The sequence below is a fragment of the Acipenser ruthenus genome, chromosome 18 (assembly GCF_902713425.1).
Source record: "Acipenser ruthenus chromosome 18, fAciRut3.2 maternal haplotype, whole genome shotgun sequence".
Lineage (NCBI taxonomy): Eukaryota > Metazoa > Chordata > Actinopteri > Acipenseriformes > Acipenseridae > Acipenser > Acipenser ruthenus.
Window position 1 is genome coordinate 22536451 of NC_081206.1, and position 11877 is coordinate 22548327.

General features: G+C 37.2%; 1 protein-coding gene across 1 annotated transcript; it reads right to left on the minus strand.

Moving 5' to 3' along the window:
- Positions 1 to 2639: 2639 nt before the first annotated feature.
- Positions 2640 to 11199, minus strand: LOC117963948 (piRNA biogenesis protein EXD1-like). The gene is made up of 11 exons (XM_058992179.1): positions 11064 to 11199; positions 10710 to 10778; positions 9794 to 9854; positions 9254 to 9348; positions 7848 to 7912; positions 6670 to 6756; positions 5769 to 5873; positions 5451 to 5531; positions 4716 to 4859; positions 3938 to 4129; positions 2640 to 3336 (listed from the first exon to the last, which is right to left on the minus strand). The coding sequence occupies exons 1-11, from the start codon at positions 11197 to 11199 to the stop codon at positions 2794 to 2796; spliced, it is 1578 nt and encodes a 525-aa protein (XP_058848162.1). The 3' UTR covers positions 2640 to 2793.
- Positions 11200 to 11877: the final 678 nt, after the last annotated feature.

An 11877-nucleotide genomic window follows, 5' to 3' on the forward strand; every position in this document is an offset into this window, starting at 1 on the left:
CCACAAAATGAGACACATGGAGTTTGTGAGCTTGGGAAGGTAGGAAACTGAGACTATCGTGTGACCATCGCTCAGATCCTTCCTCACCAGCCTGGCGCACTGAGAAACAGGAAGCCAGGCTTGCTAAGTGTTATTGTGGCTGAAAGGAAAGGCAGGACCTTCAAGAAGAGACCTACTTAGCATCTGTCAACAAGCTGAAATTATCACAAACACAGCCATGCTTTTAGCTTTCATAAGCCATTTCAATTATCCAGAACCACTGTTCTGAATTCACTCAGAAAATATACTTTAAACATCAGGTTATCCTCCAGAAATGACCCATTTAATGCTACTGATAGGAAGGCAATTTGTGTGACGGCAGATAAAATCTTCTACCAAGAAAAAACATTGTATACAAGGGTGTCGTTCCTGTGAGGCATCATGGAAGGAAACAACAAATTACATGAGTGGTGTGAGGGACTGCCTGGTTGCACAAAAGTGTGGCCTACATATTGTAGGTTCTCAGGTTTGTTTAATAACAAAAGGAAAAGAAGCAGCCTTTCATATTCTACAGGAATGAACTGACTTCATGTTAAATAACCCTGTAAGATGAAAGCTTAAGAAAACAGTTTGGTACCAGAACAAGGCAAGAAAAATGAAAATCTCAGCTCCAAATCACATCCATAGATGGTTCTTTTTTATTTTATTTTTTTAAATGTAAATGCTTTTAAATGCCATGGTGTCTGGCTTCACTCTTGCTGTAAGATGCATGACGCACATTGATATTATCACAAAAATAAACAGCAAGTTGAGTTATATTTTGTTGAAATCATGAATTCCCTCAGCCAAACTGTTAGCTCTCTCTCTCTACATATATAGGTGGAATTCTTCACAGAAGGTAACATATATCAACAGCACTGGTGAACCATAAAACAATATATAATCTTTAGATTATTTGTCAGTATACCCATTTTAACCAATCTGCCATACATTATTAACGACCTGTGTCTTGAAATTTACAGCATGTTTACATAAAATCCGCTAGTTTTGACAGCTGGAAATACTTTTCTAGTGCAGTCAATTTAGATTCAAGGCAGCTTGAGCATTTCTAAAGCCCCCCTTAACCTTTCTGTGTACCATTTAAAGCTCTGTTTCTGTTGATTTTACTATTGGGGGGAAGAAAAAGCTTTGGGTGACCACAAGAAGCTATAATAAACCCAATATTGATTCAACTGCAATCAAAGTAAGATGCAAAAGAACATGTCCACATTTTTACTCACATCAAGATATTCTCCAATCTATGCATTTTCTGCAATGTATTACTGATCACATAAACGATAAATAGAAAGCAAATAGAAAGATAAATAGAAAGCTACCTAATGAGTAGTTATTTATCCTCAGTGTCTCACCATAGCACTCAACATAGACAAAGACCTTTTCAAGCAAGTATTTACAGAGCGACAAAAGATAACAACTGTTTAATAAAGGATTTCTTGCAACATTTGAACAATATTCTAAATCATATCTGACTTCATACAAAGTGAACCACACATAATGCAAATAATACAATTACTCAAATAAAGAACAAGCCACTGCATAAAGTATACACTTGAAACTGCTTTTCAGTCTAATTTAAATACCGCTCCTTTCAGGTATTTTACATTCTGTGTTTTGAAAAAGTTTCTATTACAAAATAGCAGATTTTTTTTTTCTTCCCAAAATGAAAATTTCAATCTTTTTGTTTACCATCAAAATGTTGCTATCTTACCAAATGAAATCTGTTTTAGCTTCAGTTGCTTTGGTAACAGTAACATATAATTGCGAGTACCAAAAGTGATCCTTGAAAATAATTTTAGATTTTTTCCCTCTCAGCAATCTGCTGCCACCTCCTGTTCAATGCCATTAAACTGTTCATGGGTTCCAATGAAAGTAGCATTCACTGGTCAAAAATGTAGAAATATTTAGCACATTGCAGGATAGTTTGCCACTATGTGTTCAACAGGCACTTACAATTCAAGAAAAATAACTATCCTGTAAGATGCCACTCTTACAAAACCCCTAGCATATAATCAATTTGTTTACAAACAGCCATAACAAGATTATAATGCATTTTACATTTTAACTGTATGAATGATAATCTTAGACTTTAGGGCAATATCACTGAAGAAATGCTTCTGAAAAAAAATAATAATAATTTGGAACATGTAACAAATGTTACACTGCAAGAGTCAAACTTAGACTGCCTTTCTGTTTACTGCAAGACAATTCTTGCTCAAAAATAAGACACTGCCAATCAGCAAATGGGATTAAACTGGTGACAACAAACACATTTATATAAACATACTAAAGGAATGCTGACCCTAACATTTAAAAACCCACTGAGCTGAGGGTTTTTCTTTTTAAAACAACCAAACTTAATTCAACAATATTGGCCGCCAATGCTAGACCAGTGTCTCCTCTCATAACAACCAACACATTGAACTGCAAGTACAGGTCTACAAATGCAGACTGCTTTCTGAAGGAAGACCAAGGCTCAGCTCTCAATGTCCAAAGGATAAATTCAGAGGGAGTGAGCTGCATGCTGGTTTCTGAAAAAAGAGTCCTCTTCCTGCTGGTTGTGAAGCACGGTCTTCTTCAGCTACGCCATGAGCTTTTGCAATGCCTGGACTCACAACCACCTCTGAACTGCTTTCTTCTAGAGAAGAAACTGTTAACCCTGCCTGTGCATCCTCCCTGGTGACCTGGGGTTTCTTATCTCCATGGGACTCTTCAGAAATCTCAGCAATCCCAGAGCATACTATCTCCAATGGTCTGCTATCTTCTTGAGATGAAATGGGCATCTGTCAGTGGATCTTTCACAGGAGACTGGAATTTTTTGCTTTTCGGGGATCCTTCAGAAATCCCTGATTTTAGGGTATGAGTGGAGCTCTGTTCCAGGTTGACGTAATCCCACCCGCTTGCTTCAGTAGCCCCCTTAAATTCATCTGCAGCTTCACTGATCTCAACTTCAGGTTGCTCAGATTTCTTGGAGACACAACTAACGCCCTGATCCTGGTCAGAGGGCTCATTTTTCTTTTGCGTCATGGGCTTGTGTATTTCAGTTGGGTCCTTCTCCGCCAGACTTGCAATGCTTTCAGCATCTGCGTCTGCTTCCACAACAGGGGGTTCATGGCTTTGTGGTCTATCTACACTAAGAGGCTGTGCACTGCCCCCTGGAGATTTCTTAAGAGGTTTGGGGTCAGACCTGACAAGGAGACCATCTTCGTTCACTTTGTAGTGTTCCAGAGCCCACTCTCGCCGTTGTTTCTGCATGAACTCCAGCTCCTGAAGCTCTTTGGGAAGTTCAAGGCTGGTATTCTGTGCAAAAAACAACATTTTACAGTTTGAAAGAGGCTAGTTTCCAATTCTATGAAGCTACCATGCTTACACGATTTTTTGACACGACTGGAAAAACGATTTCTGTAGTTAATGACTCTTGACTGTACTTAAAAAAATATATATATAATCTGCATATCATTTTTTGCATGTCACTTGTTTGCATATATTTTTTGCAATGGTGACTGCCAAGATTAGAAAAACATACAAAGCAACACCTGTCTGGGGGTCACTGTTGCAGAGACACATTTTCTGCGATATAAACATCCCATCTATTCATTCTGCTTTGGTAGTAAATGGAAATATGTGTGTTTCTACTGTAGCTGTGGAAGGTCTTGCTGATTAAAGTATTTGACCTATTTTTGAGAGAAGACAATTATTCAGGGATCCAAAGATATTTAGTAAAAAACAGGAGTGGGGTGCCAGTCTGGGTGGGTTACAATAGGCAGCAAACCTGTCACTGTAACACAAAAGGTTTCTAAGAATACTACTCATGCAGTGCTGACAACACAAGGCAGGGGTAATGTGTCAATACATTGCTGAAGTTTGTCAGATTTCTAATGTATTTTGAAGTGTTTACTACCTGACTGCCTGTTTGGATATCAACAGGTTCCTCCCGAAACACGCTCAGGTAGGTGTCCACCAGGCTGATGTAGTCGGACATCAGTGCGTCCAGCAGGACCAGGCGCAGGGGCTGCAGATGAATCACTGACAAGGCCATCGCTCTCAGCAGAGAGACCGGGGAAGGACGCATGTACCACACCTCACTGTTCTCCTGAATATGAAGCAAACCCAGACCAGAGTGATCGGGCTGCAGTTTAGCACCAACATTAACAAGAGATGTGTAGTAGAGCAGGGTCCTGGAAGTGTGGAGATGGCAGACAGGAACTAAATGTGCCTGATCAAAGCTCTCCAGATTTAGTAGTAAAGGACAGGCACAGATTGCACTGTAAGCAAGGGAGTACTACACTATTGTTGCTGAAAATCATAAGAATTGTATTCATCGCTACACTAGAATAATAATCAGTTTTTGTTTTTACCAACAAAAAACACAAACAAATTGTGAATTTAGTGCTTATGAAAGTTGAACGACAACAGCACTGGCTACAATCAGGCACGGTGCCAGTATGCATTATGACAGCTTTTCCTCAAAGCTGATTGTGCTGAATTGTGCCCAATTGTGTGAAGGTTTTTTGATGTGGACTAATTTCCACTGGGGGCAAAGATGAGATAATCAAACTAATTTAACTTGCCAGCTTCAAACCCAGGCCTCTGGAGGAGGGAGTGAATTTGCCTAGGTCTAGCCCCACTAGAACCCATCTCAACTATTTTTTGATTTGAAACAATGTCAGATTGCGTACCTCAGCTAGCTGTGCTTTCAGCTTTAAGGATGAGAGGCGGAACGAGGCTATTTTCAGGTGGCGGATAATGCACTCCTCAAGAGTGCTGACCCGCTCTGGTAGGAAGCCACCCGTTTCCATGTGGAAGAGCATCACGTCTGCAACCTGGGGAGACAACAGACAATATGAGGACTCCTCAGGTTTGCTGTTTTCTGATAATCCTTGGCAAAAAAAAACTACAACTGGCTAGTCGGCTGACTGACAGCTTATAAAATAAGTGTCTATCTGCAATTCAGCACAGGCTGTAGCCCTGTAGACATCCCTATATTTGCAGTAAAGCAAGACTGCTATCAAGAGCACCATTTTGAAATAAACATGATCTCCAAAAAATATTGAGGGTCCTTTGCACTGACTGACAGACACATGAAATGGAAAACCTTTCAAACAGTGTTGATATACACTGCCCATCAATTTTTGACACCTGCGAGACAAACTGTCTCAGAGCCCTATTTAGGCCAGTGACACAGTGACTGCTGCGCAATCAGGCTACCAAACAACTCATAACTCAATCTGCTACCATGGTTGTCCTCAGGAATCAACAACTTCCCACAATGAAAGATAACTGAATCAGACAGCACATCGCTTTCTGACCAATGCAGCTGTGCAGTTTTGACTCAAGCTATCTTACCTAGACCTCCATACAGGTAGGCAGTGTTGGACATGTTAAAAGATTTGGATACAATTTTTTTTTTTAACCTGTGTATCAAAGATGTTGGCCAGGTTAACTGCGTATTGATGGTACAAACAGCCTGAGATACCTCGACAATCATGGATCACCTACACAGGAAAAAAAACAGATTAACAATTAGAACCCTAGTGTTTGTCATCTTGACTTGTGTCCCACTAAACATCAGCAACAAGCAAATTTACTGAGACCACTATTTTCATCTGTGACTTTTACAATATTTTACATGTTTCACTTGACAATTTTTTCTCCCTTCATTTGTATTAATTATTTTAGTAGCATTATTTTATTAATGTTTGTATTAAGGTTTTATAAAATGTCTTGCAAACCTTTAATATGTTGCTATCTTCCAGAATCCTTGTCAGCCCATTCTTAAATGCTCGTGCCCCGAGCAGCAGAATGTCAAACAGATAAATCTGATTCTTTGTAGAGATCTAAAAATATTTATGAGAAAAAGCTTTAGAATGCTTGACAGCCACAAGGTTGCAGAATCGCATCCTTCTAGAAACAACATCTGCAAAAACAGGACTTAAAATTCACAGTAACAAAACGAAAATCATGAAAATTAAGACAAGAAGTACCAATCCAGTGATAATACAAGGCAATACATAGAAGAACTAGATTCATTCACATACATGGGCAGCATTGTTGACACAACAGGTGGTACAGATACAGATGTCAAAGCAAGAATCGGCAAAGTAGGGCAGCCTTCATCATGCTAAACAAGATCTGGAAATCGAGAGACATTTCAACAACTACAAAACTCTGCATATTCAATTCCAATGTAAAAGCAGTACTGTTATATGGTGCAGAGACCTGGAGAACAGCTAAGGCCATGCTCAACAACATCCAAACATTTGTAAATAGATGCCTGTGAAGAGTTACTCAGAATATGGTGGCCAGAAAAGATATCAAACAAAGAACTATGGCAGAGAGTACAAGAAAAACCAATGAAACAGCAGATCAGAAAAAGAAAGTGGTGATGGATCGGACACACATTGAGGAAACCAGCAACCAGCATCACAAAGCAGGTTCTCCAGTGGCATCCCCAGGGAAAGAGGGAGACCAGGAATCACCTGGCGGACAGACACAGTATCAGAGATGGAGGCAGCAGGCTACACATGGAAACAACTGATGGTGCATGCCCAAAGTCGAGTGATGTGTTGTCGATGGCTCATGTTCCTCAATGGAATGAATGGCTTAACTAACTATCCTTTTGACTTACAGTACCTGCATCCAGCAGACCCTTTCATGTTGAGAGAAGCCAACCCCATCAACCCCAACTCCAATCACTCGCTGATTCTGAATGTGAATGATCTACAGGGAGCGGACAGATTAAAAAAGCTTGAACTCCACACAAAACTTATCTTGATATGTTCCCCAAAGATGACTGCAGAATATTAAAGGAGTGCAATCTATGAGGTGTTGTTCAGGAAATAATTCATTGGTTAATTTCCGAACACTATGGTAATTTATTTTTAAGATGGTTAATTTACGAACAGTATGGTCAATTTATAAACAGTATGGTTCATTTACGAACAGTGTGGTTCATTTATAAACAGTATGGTTCATTTATAAACAGGATGATTCATTTAATTTTACGATGTTAAAATTGTTGTCCAATGCATCTGACATTGCCTTTTTCACATCAGGATTCGCCAGCAAGTTTGAAGCAAGCCCTTCAAAATGATTTCAAGCTACTTTATAATCGTACATATAAGCGCCATGTGTAAGTATAGGGAGGCTTGTGCTCCAGTAGAAAGGCTTGTAATGGATTGGGGGATGTTTTAGAGTATATGAGCAAAATAATTACAGTATTAGACATGCTTTATTATTATTATTATTATTATTATTATTATTATTATTATTATTATTATTATTATTATTACCGGTGTTAAGTAGTTTTAAAATAATGCCTCATCATTTTAGCCTTTTTATGGAAAGTTTATGCTAATACTCAGATGGCAAATGTGAGATACTAAAGTAGTCATTTTCTTGGAAAAGGACGAGCATCCAATCACACTATGTGTTTATTTATACGTCTATATGGAATGCCAGTAAGGAGGAGCCCAAGGGGGCCTTCACAGTTCCATTTAATGTCCCAACCACACTGTTTATAAATGAATCATCTTAAAAATAAATTAACCATTTTAAAAATTAATTAACCATACTGTTTATAAATTAACCAATGAATTATTTTGGCACCTCATTGCAATCCTTATGAAACTGTTTCATAAATATCAACATTTATTTTATTCTTACTTTTTTTTTTTTTAACTAATAATAATTCCAATAAAATAGATTTTTTTAGCTAATTGTTTTTGATTATTTTAAATCCTGGATAGGTTTCCTATAATTACAAAATATATTTTATTTCACCGATTTATTGGCAAACAAGCAGTACTTACGGCAGGTCCAAATTTCTCTTGAAACTGATCTATAACCACAAAGTCGACATTTTCCTCTTCGTCATCTGAAAAACAGAGAAACTATTTCACCCTAAGATTAAATTGGAATTACTGAATATTTAATAAATAAAAGATAATTTTAAAAAAAAATGACTAAAGATATCTGATAACTGAAGCGTTAGCATACAACAATTGCGAACAGTTATCATAGTTTTAGTTATTTGGTATTTTTTTAAAACTACACTATAATTCAAGTTTAATCCCAGGGTTTGTTATTTTGCTAAATAGAGAATAAAGTACAAGGTACTGTACATAATCAGATTGTAAAACGCCACCAAGGAGTTTCGTGACATCACAAAGGGCAAGGATGCGGGCAGAGACCTCGGAGATGTCACGGAACTCTGAGGTGGCTTTTTATAATCTGAATTATGTACAGTACCTTGTATTTTATTTTATATAATACCAGCACTAAAAAAGACACACACAAATAAAATTAAACTACATTTGTCTTTACTAAAAATCACATAGCAAACAAAAATTACTTTTTTATAATAATTAGTCGCTGTCAGAATCAACTACAATTCGTCTTGGCTTTTTCATTTGGCTAAAATCAGAGCGTTCATAAAATGGAACGCTGACTAATTATGAATACAGTTATGCCCAAAAATGCTCTGTAGGCTGTAACTGTGTTTCCTGTGAATGGCCTTTAGGTGATGCTGCAGCACAGACTGTGCTGTTGTTTTCTTTGATCTCTGCCAAGTATGATATGAGGATGGCAAGATCAGAGATGGTTTTGCTCATAGAGTTGGCATTTTGCTGCTGCGCTATTAAGTTCTGCCTTTCAGCCTCTGACAGAACGGTAAATCGAATGGACATTTTTTAACAAATAAGCTTTCACTGCATTGCCTACTTGAAACCGTCAGAGCACTTTGAAACCGGCAGATATTTTTAAAAAGACTGAACATTCTCATTCCACAGACGTCAGATCGCGTCTGTAATCAGAAATATCAGGCGCGATCTATCGTCATAATAGTGATTGCAGGCTAGTACAGACGTCAGTAGTCGTTTATAATCAGAGAATTAATACACTGGTATTATTAGCCAATTTATTGAAAGAACCATAAATCACAATTGCATTCAAGTGCATTTTCATTCCATAGATTATATGTATCTCTTTATAGTACCAAGCAAGGTGGGAACATAATAACAGGGAAAGTTAATGTAAATTTGTAATACAGTCCCCTTAATATAAGAATGTAACAAACACCTTGCCCTGTATTCTAGCCGCCATTTAAAAATTAGACTCACATATAGGGTGCGATCACAGAAATCATTCTGCACAGATTCTGTGCAGAACCGGACCAATTTAGCTGATGATCTTTTAAGAATGATCTCCGTGAACGCACCCATACTCTTTCTGTAGGGCTGAAACTCAGCTACGGTCAGCTGCCCCTCCTTGATTCTGCAGGGCACGTCCGAGTCTCGCTCTGCTGGGCTGACTCTGCAGAATAAACAGGGTACATACACATTTATTTCTGAATCTGAATTCTAACAGTCCCGTCACACATTTTTCATATTTGAAGACTGGACATTTGTGAAAAAATATGAATATGTCTTTCAAATACTAGACTACCACGATTGTGTGGCTGTAGATGGAGTAAATGTGTCTCCATCTACAGGACTTTGAAGCTTTAATAACGGTGGTATTGGACTGACATTCTTTTTTTATTATGTATACAAGTTTATATATATATTTGGACGAAAAGACTGGAGTTAGGCTGAGTTACAATATAATATTTGTTTTTGTAGTGTACATGTTGTGTTTTAAAAGGCATTTCCTGTTGCTAGCACTTTTTTTTTTTTTAAAGTTAACTGTTTAGGATGTGGGGTGCATTTGCACCCATTTACGCCTTCCACTGACTTAGGGAGTTTTTTTCATTACATACCGATAATCACCAGATGTGGAGCACCTCCTTCCACTGTGGTCCTTGGTAAAAGGGAACTCCACTGCAAATACAGGAACTACCAAAAGTCATGCAGACACATTGTGAAATTTAACTACCCAGAAATAAAGTACTTTAATGAAAGTATTCTGATTCATTGTGCTTGAGTGATCATTTGATGTTGTGACATTTCATTTTACTTACAATGGCCATTTATTGTGCCACTACAGATGTCAGGACTGCCCAGTCCCTGACCACATTCCGGCGCCTCCTTAAGACTCACCTCTTCAAACAGCACCTGTAGAACTCCTCTGTTTGTATCCTGGGACACTATCACCCTTCATTTAAATGTGCTTTATTTTGCTCTTATCTGCCCCCTATTTTACTGCATTTAATCCTGTACTTCAGAATACTGTAATCTGCCAAGTGTTTAACCTGTAGTACTTTGTATTTAATCACATCCTGATGTAACTATCACTATTTAATCATATCCTGATGTAACTATCACTATTATCTGCTGTATTATTGAATTGTGGTTTGTCACACTTGTACTTTGCTTGAACAAAAGTTATTGTATTTCTTGCTCTTATTGTATTACTTGTATTGTAACACTTGAAATGTATTTGCTTACGATTGTAAGTCGCCCTGGATAAGGGCGTCTGCTAAGAAATAAATAATAATAATAATAATAATAATAATAATAATAATAATAATAATAATAATAATAATAATAATAATTATTATTATTATTATTATTATTATTATTATTATGTAGCAATATTTGTTTCTTATGTTATTTTTTTAGAAACTGATCATTAACAGATGGAATCACATGACCAGTTATCCTGTACCACTAAACCTCGTCCTCATCTGCTGTTTGAGACGTGTTGAAAACTTTCATGGTAAATTAAAAACACACCATTTTGGATTTCATGTCCAAAAAAAAGTTTAACTCCTTGCAGGTTCCTTCCAGATTCAGCATCTACAACTATGGACAGAATAAAGTATTTAATTTAAGAGACAATGAACCGTGAGATAACTAGTGAATGAGTTGTATTACATTTGTCAAAGGATTTTGGACCCAAAAACTGTAAGCATTGCCAAAAAAAAAAAGAGAGAAAGAAAACATGACACAATTATTTAACCCTACGTCTTTCTCCCACTTAAAACGTTTGTTTTAAGCAAACAAAAAACAACCGACTCGTTTAATTTAACTAAAGCTTGTACCTTACTACTTAACAACAAATAAACTACCCGATATATATTTTGTCACCTTCTTCCAAAATGACTGTTCTGTTAAGGTTTATTCGCTGCACTGTCCCAAAATACGAAGAGCAGTTTGTCAAAGTTAATTTAACCCTCTTCTTCTTAAAATAATCCAAAAAGTGATAATCATGTGTCGAATCCATTTCCCTGATTCTAGTACCTGATGTTTAAAAATCGATTAACTTCTATTCCGGACTGTGCTACTTTCGCAGTAAACACCGTCAAAGACCGCGCTTTAGTTTAACGTTTGAGGTTACGTCAGTCAATTAATAGTAGGCGAAAGCTAAGTAGGTTGCACGCATGTTTGGTGTCGGTGTTGCACATCTGGCGGCGTGGTGGAACGAAGAATCTAATTGATTACAAAGGTCACTTTTTGCAATATTATCACCAGGCCGTGATTTAAATGATTTGCTTATTTTACTTATTGAGACATCCACGCGCATTAGTTTCATGAGTGACTCATGCCCGGTTAAATCGAGACAAAAGTTTTTTTATATTAGTTTTAATACAGGACATGTTAGTTAAAAATTGATGCAATTGTTGTTTTCAAAACTCTGATTCAAAGTGATAAATTATTTATATGTTTTGTTTTTTCACTGTGTGTTTCTAATTAGCGTGTATTTTGGATGCAAATAATGAAATGCATGCGCATAGCAGCTGTAGATAACACCTGTCTCAATTTGTAATCTAAGAGATACTGAGTTTTAATGGAACATATGTATTTAAAAACGAAAAACAAGGACTAGTAGTCGCTGCATTTTTAATGATACAGATGGTGATCAGTAGGCCCTACTCCCAACAAATCACTAATCTATGCGTCT